At 38.1% G+C, this 19,607-nt stretch overlaps 1 protein-coding gene across 9 annotated transcripts in view; it reads right to left on the bottom strand.

The window, feature by feature from the left end:
- The window catches only part of SYBU (syntabulin), a 117,523-nt gene that overhangs the window by 34,700 nt on the left and 63,216 nt on the right, over window positions 1–19,607 (bottom strand). For all 9 annotated transcript variants that reach the window (XM_528216.8, XM_009455808.5, XM_009455812.5 and 6 more), the window contains one exon: window positions 9,840–10,037. In XM_528216.8, the coding sequence (XP_528216.3) occupies window positions 9,840–10,037 (198 nt within the window). The remainder of the gene's footprint in view (window positions 1–9,839; window positions 10,038–19,607) is intronic.

Raw genomic sequence — 19,607 nt, forward strand, 5'->3', positions numbered from 1 at the left:
AAAGAAGCTACATATTAATTATCCCCTCATATTACAGTTAAAGAAAAAGAGAGAATATTTCCTTATGTTACCAAATAAACTCCCCCCGACCCGTGCTGCTCTGCAGGTGACCTGGTCCACCCTACCTCAATGTCTAAATATAAGGTGAAGAACCCCTCCTCCTGCAATTACCTCTCAGAAAAGAAGAAATCCCCTTACATTAGAGTCCTTCCAAAGCCTCTTATTACAGGGCTCTCTCCTAATTACCTTCTTTGAACAAAAAGTGCCATTTGCAAAAGACATATCCTTCTGAATTGGCTGCAATCAGTGCTAATTTTGCTTCCCTTTGGAGAGTCAACTGATGGAATTGTTTAAAATGGAAGAGACAAAGAAATTCAAAAACAGATTTTGTAATTATTCCTATGGTATGACTCCTTCAGCCTTTTAATGATCACTTTAAATAGAAATACTGTCAGTGGCTAAGTTGTAGCAATCACAAAAACCTATATTCCTTTTTGCTCTCTCAATTCAGTGACTGAATAGCTTTTGATAATGAAGGATACTCATATATGTATACAAGAATATATGAATATACAGAAAAACCAGCTGTCCCATGCTATCCAGTGACAACCTGCTTGCTAGTTGTACACTAATGTCCTTCTCTATTCTCCTTTTCCATAATAAGCACCCATTTGACTCTGATGTCCTGGCTATAACTGGAAATGACATGTGCCATGGAGTTCAAGGCTACATTGAGCTATGATCACACTACTGAACTCCAGCCTGGGGGACAGAGCAAGACACTGTCTCTCTAAAATAATAAATAATTAAAACACCTAAAAATCTCATTAGGAAAATTAGGGGATCTTATATATTTACGGTCTCCCTATACTTTTCTGTATTTCCACCACCTCCATCCTAGGCTAAGCCATCCAAATTTAGTGTCTTGCTTCCAGTTTCACCTCATGATAATCCAAGCTCTACAGAGTCGTCAGAGGGATCCCAAACATGTAAATCAAATCATTTCTCCCTTCTTAAAACCCTCCAATGTCTTCACATTACTCTAAGGATATAGACTTCAGCTGCTACCACTCTTCTCCTTTCCTAACTCACCGCTCTGCCCACCACCTGCCACCCCATCCCCAACCCTCCTTAAGCACGGAACAATAAGGTTAAAGTCTCAGCTCAAATGTCACCACCCCAGACACTCCCCTGACCATCCCCCATCACTCTCCAGTTACCTTGTTTTACTTGTCACCATCTGAACTTATCTCGTTTGTGTGCAAGCATCAGCCATCTCCCCCACGTTAAAGGTAGGCATCTTGTTTTTTCACTCCTCTATCCTTAATGCCTGGAACAATGGTGTCAGTATAGAGCAAACACTTAATAAATATTCATCAAATGAATGAATGAAAGCTAGTAAATGTACAGCCAGGAGTCAAACCTGTGTTTAGCAGAAACCTCTTCTTGATTACGTGGTGAAATGAGGGTTCCCTTTCCTTTAGACTCCTTCAGAGCGTCACCTTCTTGCAATGTTACAAATATGCCAGTCCGTGTATGTTGGAATACAAGCCTATTGCAGCTGTGTTGCTGAAGCATTACTCCACTTGACCGCAGTCGGCATTCATATAGCTTACTTGGCTGCTCTCAGATACAGGCTTAGGTGGTGGAAGAAATTAACCCATCGAATTGCCCAAGTGAACATACTATGCTGTTCAACAGGTAACTTTCTGTAAATAATCCTACAGTTCACCAAAATGCCATGCGACAGATTGTACCAGCAGACAGTGAGGTCCAGGTATTTATCCCTCTGGCCCCTTTTCTGCTGGTGGCTGCATTCCTCTGCTAAAGTCCATAGTTTCTTCACAGGTGGCCTTGAAGTTCTCTCTCTAGGTTGGTAACTCTACCCTCCTCTTGCTCCTTCAGGATGCAGGAATGGCCCCAAGCTGTTGCCAGCACCCAGTATTTTACCAGACTTTATCGAATCCCCTTAATCATGCACATACCTTTGCAGTCAGTCTCTTCAATAAATGCTCCTCAATTAGGGAGGTGGGGAAAGCCCAACCTAAAGCATATATCTGCATGATCTACAATGCTTGGTTTAGAAGTCTGTGTGTAAAAGAAGTTTCCAGGTTTATTTCTGTTATGCTGACAGTTGATAAATACGTTGAATGGTGGGTATCTGGTCTGCTGGAGCTTCCACTACTTTTGAGAGACCTATAACGCTTCCTTCTCAACACATTAGAGTACTGAGTAAGCATTTGGCAGGCCCCCAAATCAGTGGCTAAGAACACTGTGCATGCAATAAATCCCAGTAGACCCAGGATTTGGATGGCAATTACCTTTGGAAAGAAGAGGATTATAATTCACTAATTCTTAGGGAAAAACCATTAAAGGGCCATTTGGCACCATTACATCAATTGGGTGCATCATCGAAAACACAGATGGGAGAAAGGCATGAGAGAAAATATGTAACCCTGCCATAAAGATAAACACGTAAGTCCACTTATCACATTTAAGCTTTACTTTACTGGTTTGGTCCCTGCTGGGGAGATGTGATAAACTATAAAATGGCCTGCCATAAAACATGATCTGCTGTATCCTAGGTGAGCATTCTTTCTCTCAGTGTGAAAGAAAGTTTTAGAGATCTATTTCAGTATAAATACAAAAGCTCTTGCTTAAGCTGACAAACTCTAATGATTTTCATTTAAGAAAATATTCATGATATGCAGGGTAGCACATAAGACATTTTGACATGTGAAGAAAGGACTAGCTCATGATTAAGTAGAAAACACTGAAGACCTTAACATTTTTTGCTATTCATATCTTTATGGTTTATTTTTACTGATTTGCATCCAAATGGCCTTGTATGTCCAACTTTCTGTACTTCATTGCAGTTACATTGAGGCTCACTGATTTTGTTACTGGCAACTGTCAACATAATGTACATATGGACTGTATCAGCTAATTTATAAAAATTAGTAGGAATTTTTAGGGCTCTACCAACATTTTAAAAAATTGTGTTTTATATCAACACGTCTTTCTTAATTTTAACACTCTCCTAGTGCAATTAAAATTACTCCTTTGAAGGTGGACTTTACTACTATGGCCGCGGTTAAGAGTTAGGAGCAAGGCTACCCTGTTTAAAATCCATTTACAAGCTCTGTGACCTTGGATGAGTCACTTAACCTCCTTGTGCCCCAGTTTTCCTATCTGTAAAATGAAGGATGATATCCCTTTCTTGCACTGAAATTAGGATGAAATGAGTTAAGTGCTTGGAATTTTGCTTGGGACAGGCAGTGCTCGATAACTATTCGTTTTAAAAAACTAATCAAATTTCAGAGTGTTATTCAAGCCCACAGTTACATCTAATGTATCCTTCCAAATATTTTCATAAGGCTCATAGTATCTGAAATAGCTTACAGCCTGTATTTGAGGCTCGGGTTTGCTGCTGGAAGACCTTAGCTTATAACTGGCAAGCTATTAGAAAAATTATGCCTTGCCAAAGTATGCAGAATGTTTTCATATAACCAAAATCTTCTTGTTAGCACTAAAATTTTAATTTTTTTCCACTCTATGGAGACACTGTTAAAATGCTTGGCACATTTTTCTGCCTTCATATACATTGTGTTTTCCAATTTCACCATCACATTGATTCAATCTGCTTTTACATCAATTACTGCACTAAGCGCTACAAGTGATAAAAGCTGTCAATGGCCTAAAACACTTAAAAGGCCACCCAGGCCGAGTGCGGTGGCTCACGCCTGTAATCCCAGTACTTTGGGAGGCCAAGGCGGGCAGATCACCTGAGGTCTGGAGTTTGAGACCAGCCTGACCAACATGGTGAAACCCCGTCTCTACTAAAAACACAAAAATTAGCCAGGCATGGTGGCAGGCACCTGTAATCCCAGCTACTTGGGAGGCTGAGAAGGGAGAATTGCTTGAACCTGGGAGGCGGAGGTTGCAGTGAGCTGAGACTGCGCCACTGCACTCCAGCCTGGGTGACAGAGAAAGACTCTGTTAAAAAAAAAAAAAAAAAGAAGAAGAAAAGAAAAAAAAAAAGAAAGAAAAAAAAGCACCACCCAGCTTTTTAGTGGTCTCTGTCTGCTCACTTATATTTTCCCATCTCTGTTCATTGTCAGCCATCAGCTATAAACTCATACTCCTGTCTGTCCTCCTAGAGCAACTATTCCTCTCCTTTTATGTGACATGGGATAACATAACCTGCTAGATTTTTGTTCCAAGTACATGCAAATTGTGTGTGAGAGTTTTAGGAGTTTTCCTGTACATGAAGTGCACAGAATGTGTGGCATCTATTTTAAGAGCTACAAATGACCATCAGTAACATTTAGTGAGGAATTACTTTCTGCCAGGTCCAACACAGAGCACTTGATATTCATTAATTTCACCTATTTCATATTTTCCATAACCTATTTTACAGATGCAGAACACAGAGTCTCAAGAAGACAACAAGTAGCTAGAGATCACACAGCTACAAAATAGTGGTATAAAGACTTGAACCTAGTATGCTGGACTCTAGAGCCTAGTGGTTAGAAAGTCCTCCTCCCCCCCCACCCAATAACACAAAAGTACTTTTTTTCCCCCAAGATAGGACAAGTTGGGTAACCTGAGGAGAGGCTGTGTAAATCTACACTCTCAACTCCCCTCTAGGTTGTTCAAGTTATTACAAGAATGGCCTACTCTAGGTAAGTTGTCTAGCTGTTTTATTTCACAGAACTAACTTTGAAGTGAAAGTGATGCTCATGGTAAGAACAGAAACATCTGTCAGCTTCACTGTGTGTGCATGAACCTCTATTAAGGGAATCAGTGTTGATTAACCACTAACCTTGTTGGTGCCTTTTGAGTTTTCTAGCAAATGCTTCTGAATGTGGGAAATAAGGTTTTCTAAAGTAACCAATCCTCTGCTATTGTCGTAAGGTTATTAGAGTTCAGCTTAGCTAGGTCTCCAATTTCAGTAGCAGAGGTAGTGTCTGATGACAAGGGGATACTAACTTAGTTTGAATGCTAAGGAGATACAGTGACATCTTTCACATGCAGATTTTAACATTTCAGTTTCTAAATGTGGATTCTTGTAAATTTTAGTGACCCTAACCATTTGCTCTTTACCAGTCTCCTTAATAGCCTCCAGTGCTTTTCTCCTTTCACACTTTCTACTTATTTGTTTAAATTGTGTAATGGTTTTCCCATCTCTCTAACCTTGTGGACAAAAAGATTTAGTACTTCCCTTTGTAAAACAATGACATTAGATCTTTTTCTTCCTTGCTTTAAGATATTCCCCAAGTAGGAAGTCAAGCCTTAAATGAGGCCCAGCACTGTCATTTAATGTTCCAAGGAAGTAATCCAATTAGGTAGGTCTTTCATTTCTGGGTAGAAACAGTTTCATCAGGAAACTGACTGCAAACTAAATACGGGAGGAGCACCTGGGAGCAGGAACACCTCAGATTCCTAAAACATTTCCCAGTTGTAAAGCCTTCATTTATTTTCTTCTAATCTGTACCACAGTCCAAACTTATCATACAGTATTCTGCCTTAAATTACAAGCTCCCTAAAAGCAGGGATGCTGTGGAGGAGGTTCTTTGTCACAACTTCCCCACGATCCTCCCACACAAAACATAATCTCTTGCACAAAGTATAAGCTCTACTTCTCATTTAAGTATTTATTGGACAGCTTTAATACTTTATGACAGACACAATATTAGGCTCTGCAGATTCAGCCTTGCGTGTTTTGCAGAGTTGTAGATAAAAGAGAAACATGAAAACACAAAGCCACCATCCAACTGGACTGTAGGACTGTTTTCTTTTGCTCCTTGGTGGCAATTTTTAATTAAATCTGCATAGCCATTAAGTGATAGAAGCCAAAATGACAGAAGGCTCACCGCCTCCAAGAAGTTTCCAGAACCAGTTCCTGCCTGGAAACAGGAAGGGCTTTCCTGCTGCGTGTGCTGCCGGGCCCTGTTGGCAAGGTACAGGCTTGCTCGGCTCACCTTTCCAAGCCCTTCCCCGAGGTCCTGTGACATATTTCCCTTCTTCTTCTGCATCATACACTCAGGGAACATTATTAGCTCTTTATCTTAATGACCAAAGGGGCATTTTAATAACTCCTTCCTGAGGTGAACAGCAGTGTTCCAGAATCTAGAGCAAGAGACCTAAAATTAAATGGGCTTAGGTTACTTAATATTAAAGAGTCCCTGAGCCTCTGTATAAGAGCCACTAATTGCTTGCTATTTTAATAAATTGGTATTGTTATTAATGAGTTGACTTATTTTTTAAAAAGTAGAGCATGCATCGAGAGTTGAAGATCCATTTTGGCTGAGAGGAGATGGTCGCTTGGGGCTATGGAGGAGGCAGGACATTTTGACCTGAGAGCAGTATCCTCTTGTGTTTTAACAGATTATGTCTCTGGATTCTATAAATTTTAGAGTCATCCAGGGGCCTCGCTTCCAGGATTTCCTCTCTTCATATTTATGAGACTGACAGGTTTTTTTCTGCTAAAAGTTCAGAGAACTATAGGTCACGGTGCAGATTTTTGTCAAAGAACTTACTGTACAGAATTAGGTCACACTCAAAAAAGCTGTAGCAACGTTTCCAGTGATGACATTAGAAATTTTAGGCAACTAAAAAAATAAGCTTTAGGGACCCCTTTACCTTAGTTAAATATGAATAAATAAAAAGATCACCAGCTAAAAACTGCTCAGGTGATATTTATGCCTCTGAGCAATTACATTAGAAGCAGTTGACAAAGTTAACAAAAGTGGTTGTTTGAGGCTTTGGCTTTGGGGAAGGGTCATTGAACTAGGATTCATAAATGCTAACAAATGAGATCCATGAAACCCCTGAAATGGCATGTGATATTTTGTGCATATGGACACTCTTCTGGAGTATGGGTCCATAGTTTTAATGATTCTCAAGGATCCATGAATCAAAATAGCATTAAGAAAAACTGTTTTTGTTTTCTTTCCTTCCTTCCATCCTTTTATCCTTCCTTTATTCCCTGTAATTTCTTTTCTTTTCTTTCTTTTTTTTTTTTTTGAGATAGAGTCTCGCTCTGTCACCCAGGCTGCAGTGCAGTGGCATGATCTCGGCTCATTGCAACCTCCGCCTCCAGGGTTCAAGCGATTCTCCTGCCTCAGCCTCCTGAGTAGCTGGGATTACAGGTGCACACCACCACGCCTGGCTAATTTTTGTATTTTTAGTAGAGACAGGGTTTCACCATGTTGGCCAAGCTGGTCTTGAACTCCTGGCCTCGTGATCCACCCGCCTCAGCCTCCCAAAGTACTGGGATTACAGGCATGAGCCACCGTGCCCGGCCTATTCCCTGTGATTTCCTCATGAAGATGGAGAGCCATAATACTTCTCATCAAGATGAGTGGCTGCTCTTTAGCAAATGAGTATTTTCTACAGGATTAGGGAATTGCTCAGTGTGAATTCTGTATATATACACAGAGTTTTAAGTATTTTGTTAACATATAATTATTATGATTATTGAAACAAGGAAGGGCCATGATAATATTAACGCTCATATAAACTTAGTTTGTTCTTACTGTGCCATGCTTGTCTACTGTTTCACTGTTTCCTTGTATTGCCATCACCATAAAATGTTTTGGGAATGAGGTGGTGGGGGTGGGCTGAGGATAACAAAAATAAAATCATTACAGGTTATGTTAAAACCCTACAATAGCTTCATGATGAAACATACTTTTTTTTTTTTTCAATCTATGAAGCTGACATTCTTTCCTACATCATTTTATCTTCTGAATCCCATAGCCTACCTTTGCTGTTGAGGTCAACAAATGTTGACTGAGTCTCTAATGTGCACTAGAGCCTGTGTTCTGGAAATGCAAAAAGAGGATGGTAGGGCCAGCACAGTGGCTCATGCCTGTAATCCCAGCACTTTGGGAGGCTGAGGCAGGCAGATCATTTGAGGTCAGGAGTTTGAGACCAGCCTGACCAACATGGTGAAACCCCATTTCTACTAAAAAAAAAGTAGCCGGGCATGGTGGCGCTTGCCTGTATTCCCAGCTACTTGGGAGGCTGAGGCTGGAGAATCCATTGAACCTTGGAGGTGGAGGTTGCAGTGAGCCAAGATCGCGCCACTGCACTCCAGTCTGGGGGACAGTGAGAATCTGTCTCAAAAATAATAATAATACAATAAAATAAAAACGTATGAAGTACTGATGTACACCACATGGGTGAACATTGTAAACATTATTCTAAGGGAAAGAAGCCATGTACAAAAGCCCACATACTGTATAATTCCATTTGTTTGAGGTGTCGACAATAGGCAAATAGAGGCAGAGAGTAGGTTAGTGCTTTTCAGGGACTGGGGAAAGGGGGAACAGAGTGCTGATGGACTTGGGGTTTCTTTTTGGGAGTGATACAAACTTTTTGGAATTAGTAAATGGTGATGTTTGCACAACAGTTTGAATAGGCTAAAAACTATTGAATTGAACATTTTATAGGGTGAATTTTATGGTATATGAATCATATCTCAATTTTTCAAAAAGGCAGTTGAGCTAAGGGAGACAGTCCTAGCCCTTGGGTACACAAGGTAATTGTTTTATTTCTTGGCTAAAATTTCATGACATTCTTTAACTCATTGTCTCTTTCTTAAATATCAAGGGTGCTCAACACCCTTTGTATCATCCCCATCTTTCTCATTTATAGGCTGTCTTTCCTTCTTCATTGTGTAGCATTCCTTTTCTTTTACATATTATTCCAAAGTGGGAGACTATTAACGAATTCATTATGACTAACATTTATCAGGCACCACTAGGAAATAGAGGATTTCTTTTTCACAGTTTAAGTTTTCCTTGGTGACAAAATGACCTAATCTTTGGTTGACAAGAGCAAGATGAAGAATAATCCATTATGATGTATTGTGTACATCAATGACTCAGGAAGAACAAAAGCAGAAAGAAATGTTAGCATCCTATGGAAGAGGACACAGGGCTAGGCCTTGGCCCCATCAAAATAAAACCATCTGTAGCTCCTTGCACAATAATGTCATCACCAAACAAAACTTAGAAGACAAATGTAAGAAACGAGGACTCATGCAAGCCAGTAATCTGTCTTTTCAGCTCATAAATATGGATAGCATAACTGTGAATGTTAAAGAGAATAATGCAATATTAGAGGATACCTCCCAATGACGATGAACACATCCTTTTACTTTAAAGTAAATATACTGCATGTATATTTGAGATACAAAATATTCATTTACATAGTGCAGATTCTGAGAATTGACCTTTTCTGATGCTGCTGGCATTTCATTCACTGCAGTAATGACCTCCATTTCATCTTATAGCTTCTAATATTTTGTAATTATTGAACATTTACATGTGTATATACATATCATATTCATATTTAAATCTCTAAAAGACTATAACTAAGTTAGCAAGTATGCCCAGCTCTACATATTTGCATCAAGATAACGCCCAGCTCTACAGAGATTTGCATTGAGATAACCTGTTCTCTTCACGGTTTGTGGTCACTTATGATAGTACTAACTAATTGCTTAGTATAATTGAATCTAGAATTACTCATATAGTTTAAATGCTTGTTAAAACATCTGGCTTATATTTCTTCACTTTTGTCTCTTTTTTAAAAAAAGCTCTTTATAATGAATACACATGTCACTATAGGTCACTATAGTTACTCAGTTATTAAAAACCATTTCAGAAAATAGTCCACTTTCCACCCTGCCTCTTTTAAAAATGATGCTTTAGATGCTGGGTACGGTATTTGTGATCCCCGACTCAATATACAGGTGTTTAGTTTTAAACATGAAACTACTCCCATCACATTGTTCTGATGAAAACATGACGAGTAAGTTCACTGACCTGGTTTCACAAGGCCTGACTTTGATTCCTTCTTATATCGAGAGGACTGAATGCTTCCTTCACCAACCATTCCAATCGTGCATTTCTTTCTGGTGAAGCCTTCATCACTTCCAGGGCAAAAGCCAATGGGGCTGTTTCCAGCATCTGAGGGTGTCTTCACAGGAGACACTGACTGGCTGCTAGGACAGCCTGTGTCATCTAGAAGACAGGAATCAATAAGTGTTTAATGATGAGGAGGAAATCAATGATGGTGAGAAGCCATGCGGTGCACCACACACACGCACACGTGCACTCGCACACGTCCACTCTGCTTATGAAGCCCAGGTTAACTGCTGTGGACTCTCCTCTCATGACGCTCCTTTCATTTTTCCATATTTTAATGCAAAACCTTTTTTTTTTTTTTTGAGACAGTCTCACTGTGTCACCCAGGCTGAAGTGCAGCGGCGTGATCTCAGTTCATTGCAACCTCCACATCCCAGGTTCAAGCAATTCTCGTGCCTCAGCCTCCCAAGTAGCTGGGATTACAGACGTATGCAACCAGGCCCGGGTATTTTTTTTGTGTATTTTAGTACAGACAGGGTTTCACCATGTTGGCCAGGCTGGTCTCAAACTCCTGGCCTCAAGCGATCCATCTGCCTCAGCCTCCCAAAGTGCTGGGATTACAATCATGAGCTACCATGCCCGGCCCCTTGTAAGCTTTTTGACACAAATATTTCTGTAACACTCATTTTGTCAAAACATAAAGACATGTCTGTTTCAACACTTTATATAGTGTATTTTTGGGTCATATGTGTCCATAGATTTTTGGATGTGTTTAGTAATAAGAAGTTCACCAGAACAATTCTGGATCTTTAGGGTGAACTCTTCAGAGTTTACATCTGGAAAATAAAATTACTTGAATATTATTGACCACATCCAGTTTTGGATCACTTGACCCATCAATTGGTTAACAGAGTTTGAAAGATAAGTCATCCGACTTTAGGGTTCAAAGAAGCAGTGTGAAGTGATCCTGTTTTATCATACACACACAACCAAAAATACATAAATCAGATATATTGCTATCTGGAGTAAACTGGTAAGATGAAAATGATTTTTAGACTAGAAATGTTCCTTTAACTTTCAAATAACAGATTATTACCAGGGTGATTATATTAAGTTAATATGCACGATATGAAGTGACCTACATAGATGCTTATTATGGAAACAGGAAAGTCGTACTGCTGACTCCTATAAATGCGTTCCACATTTATTAAAGTACTTAGGATAGTTGGTTAATTTATTTATATTTTGATGAGCAGAACTGTATTGGACCTCAAAGCCAAATCAGTATTACTTAAAAGTACATCTACGCAAACTGATCAGTTAGTGGTAAATTTACTTTACTAAATAATCTTTATTATATGAAGATGTTTTGATGCCAGAGTTACTTTAGTAACTCATTAGACAAAGAACAAATAAAGACATTCAGTACTAATAACTTTTCAGACATCTTGTGAATATTACGGGAACTAAAATAATGTGCCATCTACCAAAGGCTATCTTAAAACTCTACAGCTTGAATAAAGATAGAAACAGAACTAAGCCTGAATAAAACATGCTGATTGCTAGAATCCATCTAAAGAAAGAATTACCATTGCTTCATTTTTTGGCCTTTATTTCATTTTTCAATTACAAAATATCTCAATTCCTGGAACAGAGTGAACTTGGCACTAATAAAATGACTTATTTCTCTTGATAATCGTGTTTTGACTTTTCGGTGTATCAGCATACGCAGGACCTCTGTGGTCTGTTTCTGGAAGTGAATGGTTTTTAGGGTGCTGCTCATGCCTGCAGTCTTCGGGCTCTTTTAAATACGTTGCGTTCTTCCTGAACTCCTGAAGAAACTCTGGCCCTGAATAACAGGGTGATGAGAACCCTTCTTGGTGGCTGTTGCTCAGCAGTTTCATCATTCACTGCCCTTGCCTTTCCCTTACACTTACACACCCCAGGCTTCAACCCTAAGATATTTGAGCTCCTTTTTAAAGGTGTAAAGTTGCTAATTACTCAGACACAGATTCCAGCAATTTTACAAGGCACAACAGGTCTGCACAATGCCTCAAGAGAGCCTCTCTTAATTCCTATCCCAAAGCAGATAAATGAATGAAATCTAATCATTCAACATTCCATGCTGTCTTTAACATTATTTCCTTATGAGTCAGTTCCATAAATCACTTCTTTTGAAAGAGAGATGTCCCCACAAAATAAAAATCTATGCTTCAGTGTGTCTAACCTAAAAAACTCAGTTTTCCTGAAAACTCTCAGACTCATAGGGATAAAATTAAACAATTTCCAGCATCGAGAAATGCTATCAAAATCATACCTTGGGTTCTATTACATTTTTCTGAAGTTAAATGAGAAAGAATGTGTGCACACCATGTTTTCAGTGCTAGTCCTTTCAAGGATTAAGTGCTGGGGTCTGGTTAAAATTTGAGAACTGAAATTATTTAGAGTGGTGGCAGTGTGTAAGAGGCAGTAGCAATTTTTAACCTGGAGTGTGATGCCTCACCTGTCATCAGTATTTACAGCCAGGATCTCCAGAAGCAGGGAATGAGAAAATTCAAACCTAAATACATCCTGAACTTTGGATCCATCTTACAGGATTTCAACCACTACAAAAAGATCTCTTAACTCTCTACTCTTGTGCTTCATATGGTGTGTGTTGGGGGGGCAATACTAGGAATATAAGACATGGTCTTTCATTGGTTAAATGAATATGTATCAAGTCCTGGCACTGAACCAGCCCACAGGCATTGTACCCAGGCCCCATCCTGGTGGAGTTTATAAATAAGCCAAAAGGATCTGGGTATATGTCACTTACAATGCATAGTTATTGTAAACTGGCAAGTCTGATAAAGTTAATCCATATCCAAGAAAATCTGTGGGTTATGGGAGAAGCCTGGGGCATTTGCCTGTTTTGTCTAATGCACCCGACACTAACAAAGGAATCTAGAAAGGGCAGGGCCATGAATTTTCCTACTACAGAGGGCACACTTTATCTATGCAAAGTAAGACCCCAGCAAAGGCACAGAGCTTCATGTGCTAGGGAGTAACCTGAGGTATTTTTCTTTGTGCAGCACTGAAGAAGAAGTTATCTTTACAAGTCTTATTTAGGGCTCCTTCTCTGCTCTCCCTCCTCCTTTCTTCCTCTTCATGGCCGGTTGGAAGCTGACCACCAGTTCAAATGAAGATAACCCTCCTTTTCAAAATTCTATGAAAAATATTCTTAGTTCCCATTTATCTGAGATTCTTTTTTTTCAAGACTTAAATGACTTCTGCTTCATTAAACAATAAAATAATATGAGTATCTATCTATCTATCATCTATCTATCTATCTATCTATCTATCTATCTATCTATCTATCTTTTTAAGACAGAGTCTCGCTCTGTCGCCTAGGCTGCAGTGCAGTGGTGTGATCTTGGCTCACTGCAGGTGCCACCTCCTGGGTTCAAGTGATTCTCCTGCCTCAGCCTCCTGAGTAGCTGGGATTACAAGCGTGTACCACCCACACTCAGCTAATTTTTGTATTTTTAGTAGAGATGGGGTTTCTCCATGTTGGCCAGGCTCGCCTTGAACTCCTGGCCTCAAGTGATCTGCCTGCCTCAGCCTCTCAAAGTGCTGGGATTATAGGTATGAGCCAGCGTGCCTGGCCACATTTACTCTGAGATTCTGAGAATAGTAAAGCCAAGCTGATGTTCTTTGGTTGTTTATATCTAATCTTACCATACTAAACTACATGTGGACCAAGCACATATTAAAGAGATTTATTTATTAAACCTGCTTCAGTTAAACTATGGGAATGTGCCTTCTGTTTTCTTCTGCTACCTGACTGCTGAATTTTCCTGTACAATCTATAGATTTATAAAGATATATTTATATTTTTAGCTTTTATAAGTTATGTTAATATAAAGAAATTATCAATGACAAAGATTTCTAATATGAGAAAACTGTTTCTGGGCACGAAATTGCAGAAATACTGAATAATGTGCCCCCAAAGTGTGGGATGTTCCACATTTCCAGAAGAATGCCTGACAAAACTATGAACATTTTAGTCTGGTTTTGCCACAGGGAAGCTTTGCGCCAAGGTTTTAGGGAAGAAGATGTAGAAGACTGTTGGTTCATTACAGAGAGAGGAATTTACATCACAGGAGCATGTGCGCGCGCGCACACACACACACACACAAGCGCACAACCTTCTTACATAGTTGAGTTTTTACATTTCTTTCTTCATTATTCGAAGTAAGTATAACTTTACCTAAAAAACATGGGATCACTTTACATGCTTTATACAGTGTGATCCATTTGAAAATATGGGACAATTTCCTTCCAGGGGCTGCTATTTTAAATCCTCCTTAGACGGGTCCAAGATAGCCTCTGGTGGAACTCAGGTAAACATTACCCTCCTCAAGGCCACATCTAAATGATCACCTTCTAAGTGAAGGAGACTAATTTACATGTCCTCCTTGATTTTATTAGAAATCAGTTCTTTTGTTGTTGTTCTTGTTCATTTGCTTAAAATTGGTGAACACACAGGATTAAGGGTAGTAGAAAGAATACTCACAGATCCAGGAACCTCAGAGGTTGTGGGCTATCTAAAGTACTGTTAAAAATATATGCCTATGGAATGGAATAGTTTCCAGATTGTCATCAAGAAAATAAAAAACATTCTAAGGTCTATAAAGACAGATGCGAAAACCCAGCAACTATTACAATTTTGTAGCCTAAATGTTGTTAAAAAATGATTTTAAAAATCTATATTTCCTCTCTCTTTACATTATAAGGTCTTTGAAATATAGGATATAGTTAATAATTATGTAATTACTTATAATTCTGAAAAATATGTGCCTAAGTTCTTTAAAAATACTTTGAATCTCATTTTAAATGTACTTGCTAAATTAAATTAAATCTGTTGAGGTTGTTAAAATTTTAGCTTAACTTTTTAATTATAAACCAATAATTCTTATTGTGTGAAATCTGAAATACAGAAGAGTATAAAGAAGTAAAGAATAAAATAAAGACATATTATTCTCCTATAATTGTGTTACCCAGAAAAATATTTTGTGAATACAGTTTGCTTGCCTGTTTGCTTTTTGTTTTATCAAATTTTCAACATATATTTTAGACAGTTTCATTATCTGTCATTGAAAATTTCTCCCTGGAACTTGCTAGGCTAGAAAGAAAGAAGCTATTAAAGACTAATGGGAACCAACGCAAAGGAGGCCCCTTTGGTCAACAATGAAATAATTTGAGTACCAAAAAGAATAATAAATGCAAGTGACTGATAATCACTGGATATATAAAAAAACTGAGTTCATGGTCATATAAAAAAACACATTACAGAGATAGAGAAAGGCCCCTTTCACCCCCAAAATGCCCAACTCCCTGGAAATCACTGGAAATTATCCACGAACAATTCTTTATATTGAAAATTGGCAATTAAAAGGAAAGAAAGAATTAGCATATATTTTTATTGTAAAAAGTGTTCCTATATAAACTGTATCTCAGTGTAACTGAAATCCCTCATTGTTATTGGAAAGTTTGTCCTTACAAAAGCATTCTGGTTAATGAAAACAGATGGAATAACAGAAATAGAAAATTGCTATTTTGCAACCTCGAATGAAATAATTGATTTAGGCAGCAAATGTAATAGATAAAACCACTAGACAAAGTCTAATGGAGAGTTTACAGTGGAGGGATCAGGCCTTACCCAAATGCACCCATCGAGTCTTCTTCCCATCGCCAACAGTGGGAAAACCCCTCTGATGGGATGTGATATGAGGCATGCAGCACTCCCTATGAAGAATTCTTGCCACACACAAACACACAATTGCCCCCAAATCCAATCAAGGCTTTAAAGCTAATGTTCACCTTATGAAATATATAGAAAATAGAATAATGAGTTAAATTAGAGATTGGCAAACTGCAGCCTGCAGGGCAAATTTGGTCCACTGCCTGTTTTTTGTAAATTGTTATTGGAACACAGCCATGCCCAATCCTTTATATATTGTCTACGGTGGCTTTCAAGGCTACAATGGCAGAGAGTTGAGTAATTGCATCAGTGGCCATCTAGCCAATGAAATAAAAAATATTTGCTATCTGGCGCTTTATAGAAAAAGTTTGTTGATTTCTGGGTTAAATGATACCAGGGAAGCAAATAGGCACTTTTGAGAAAATCTGGGATATTTCATCATTCTCTGTCATACCAAGGAATTATGTTAATCATGTTAGAAATGAAAAGGGCACTGTGATTATGTAAGAAAATGTGCTTTTTTTAAAAAAAAAAAAGTTATGCATGCTGAGGTATGTTGGTAGACAAGAAATGACATGATGTCTGGAGATTTGCTTTAAAATGTTTCCACAAAGAAAAGAGACATAACAAATACAGGAATATCCTGCTATCATTTAATCTAGATAAGTGGGTAATAAGCACATGAGAGTTCACTGCACTATTCTCTGTTTTTGAGTATGCTTTTTAAAAGTTTCAAAGTATTTTATTTGATTTCTTGAAAACATTATTTTAAAGGAGTACTGATTTAAAATAGATATAAACATCACTTTTAAAATGTGTTTGTTTATTTTCAGACAGAGTCTCGCTCTGTTGCCCAGGCTGGAGTGCAGTGGAACAATCATACCTCACTGCAGACTCCAACTCCTGGCTCACGTGATTATTCCACCTCAGCCTCCCTAGCAGCTGGAACTACAGGCTCAGGTCACTGTGTTCAGCTTATTTTTAATTTTTTTTAAGGGACAGAATCTTGCTTTGTTGGCCAGGCTGGTCTCAAACTCCTGAACTTAAGTGGTCCTCCCACCTTGGCTCCCAAAATGCTGGGATTACAGGTGTGAATCACTGCGCCCAGCCAAACATAGGATTTTTAAAGACCAATCCTTCTTGTAGGAAGAATTAGTTTGTTTTAATTTTTCTCACTATTATTAAAATTGCTTTACTACACATTTTATAGATACATCCTTGGTCAAATCTTTGATGAGCTCATAAAATGTATGTGTAGTGGAATTACTAAAACTTCCAAGAAGTTTGAGACAATTTATATTCCTATTATTGTATGAACATACTCCACTTATTAAATACCTGCCAGTACTAAATATTATTTGGTTTACATTTCTTAAAGTTAATTAAAAACAAATTTTGATGTCTTAATTTACATGTATTTAATTGTTTGTGAAGCTCAATGTCTTTGTATGTTCATTGACCTTTTAAATTTATTCTATGAATTGTTCAAGTCCTTGATAATTTTTCTGTTTGGATGTTCAGGATTTCTTACTGATCTGTAAGAACTCTTTATATGTTAAAAGCATCAACCCTTTTGTTTGCTTTTGACTTGATAATGTTTTTGACATTCAAACTTTGCTCTATTCTGTCAAATCTCTCCATACGTTCCTTTGTGATTTCTTCCAATACTTTTATGCTTAGAATGTTTTTATTATTCAAAGATCAACTAAATATTTGCCTGTACTTTCTCCTAGATATTTATAGTTTCACTTTCATTTAAATTAAATCTATCTGGAATCCATTTTAAAATATGGCATGAGGGTTAGATGCTAACTTTATTATTAATATTGCAATTTTAAGGAAGTCTACCACATTACTTTGCAATGCTTTTATGATGAAAATTTGAAAGCAATAAATACTTTTTGCATAATTCATTTATATATTTCAAAATATTAGATTGCCCAAAGTGTGCATGTGCGTATCATAAACTTTCTTGATAATTAAACAAAAATGCCTAAAAACCAGTGCCATCAAACAAATTTGGTGGCAATTATGATGACCAAGTCCCTACTAAAATCTTCTAGCTGAGGCTGGCAGATCCCTTGAACCCAGGAGTTTGAGACCAGCCTAGGAAACATGGTGAAACCTAGTCTCTACAAAAACTACAAAAATTAGCTGGGCATGATAGTGCATACCTGTAGTCCCAGCGGAGGTTGCAGTGAGCCACGATTGCACCACTGCACTCCAGCCTGGGTGTCTGAATAAGACCCTGTCTCAAAAATAATCTTCTTACACCGATTACAGGTAAGAATAAAACACCAAGTTCTAAAAATTACAACCATTAATAAAATATTTCTTCAAAGTCCAAGAAGCATCTCTAAAACTGCTGGCTCCTTTTTGAATTTAGATCTCAGAGCCCACTGGCTTTCAAAAATGTTGAACTAAACAATTCCAGAAGACACTTAAAAACAACATTAATGGAGGAAAATATGCCATAATGTCTTGAAACATTCAGTTATGGTTTGATTCTGTTCGATGTTCAGTTGTATAATTTTTGTGGGGGGGAAGTTATTGCTAGTTTAAAGAAACATTATTTTAAACTATATGGAAATCTAGTTGATTCTCATGAACAATGGAAGCATTTACTGACTACTTATTCATCTGTTCAACAAATATTTATTGAATATCTACTATGTGTCAGACACTAATATAGCTCTTATTATGCTTATTGCTCCAGATACTGGCATTTTTGAAGATAGTTTAATGGAGACAGATAAAGTGTCACAGCTTAAACTCATGATAAATATAAACCAGGTGAAATTCTTACCACAAACCTTTCGGTGCATTTATAAGGCAAGAAAACTAACATTTATTAAGTACTTATCATGTGGCAAACACATTAATTATTATCATATAATTTTAATAATATGTTACTGTTGGGAAAATGGAGGCTCAGAGAGGTTAAAAATTTCATGGGCACAGAGCTGCTGGGCAATTGACTCAGGATTCAAAGTAAGGTTTGTCTGACAAACTGCCTGTTTTACTCACCACCATAAGCTAGCTGTTTTCTAAAATTTTCAAGTTATGTTTGTTCCAAGAGGAAACATCAGCAATTCTGGGAATGCCCAAATTAAAAACAGACAAAGGAAGCTGTTAGAAAGAAGCCATCCCATAATAAACAGACCACAGAAATTGGAGGCAAGAAACTCTTTTTAGTTGTTTCCAGTATTCCTGCCTCAACACATGTAGCCATATAAAACGTGTGCCATTCTGATAATTTTGAATTCTAGGTTTTCAACAGCAAACCTTGCATTTCTATTCCTTCACCCAATTTTAGCATCTTTTTGTAGTGGGAACTCAGAGATGTACAGAGCTCTAAAATATGCTTCAGTATTATACAATATGTCACTAACCAGTGGCTGACGTTGAAGTGTATAAATCTCATCCATTCATCCACTTATTTTTTTCTACAAATAATTATTGATTTCCTACATGTGTCAGGTATTGTTCTAGATATTAGGGAGGTAATGATGAGTGAGACACTAAGATCCTTGTTCTTAACAAGTTCACATTCTAGTGATGAGGAGAAACAGTTAATAAGTTAAAAAATACATAAAAAGATGTTTTGGGGCCAGGTGTGGTAGTGACAGCTCATGTAATCCCAGCACTTTTGGGAGGCCAAGGTGGGAGGATAGCTTGAGGACAGGAGTTTGAGACCAGCCTGGGAAATGTGGGGAAACCACATCTCTTTTTTTTTTTTTTTTTTTGGGGGGGGGGACAGGGTCTCACTCTGTCACCCAGGCTGGAGTGTAGCGATCAGGATCACTGCAGCCCCCACCTCCTGGGCTCAGGTGATTCTCCCACCTCAGGCTCCCATTTAACTGGGACCAAAGGTGTGTGCCACAACAGCTGGCTAATTTTTTCGTTTTCTTTTTTTGTAAATAGGATCTCACTATGTTGCCCAGGCTGGTCTCCAACTCCTGGGCTCAAGTGATCCTTCCACC

Source organism: Pan troglodytes, chromosome 7 (genome assembly GCF_028858775.2).
Source record: "Pan troglodytes isolate AG18354 chromosome 7, NHGRI_mPanTro3-v2.0_pri, whole genome shotgun sequence".
Classification (NCBI taxonomy): Eukaryota; Metazoa; Chordata; class Mammalia; order Primates; family Hominidae; genus Pan; species Pan troglodytes.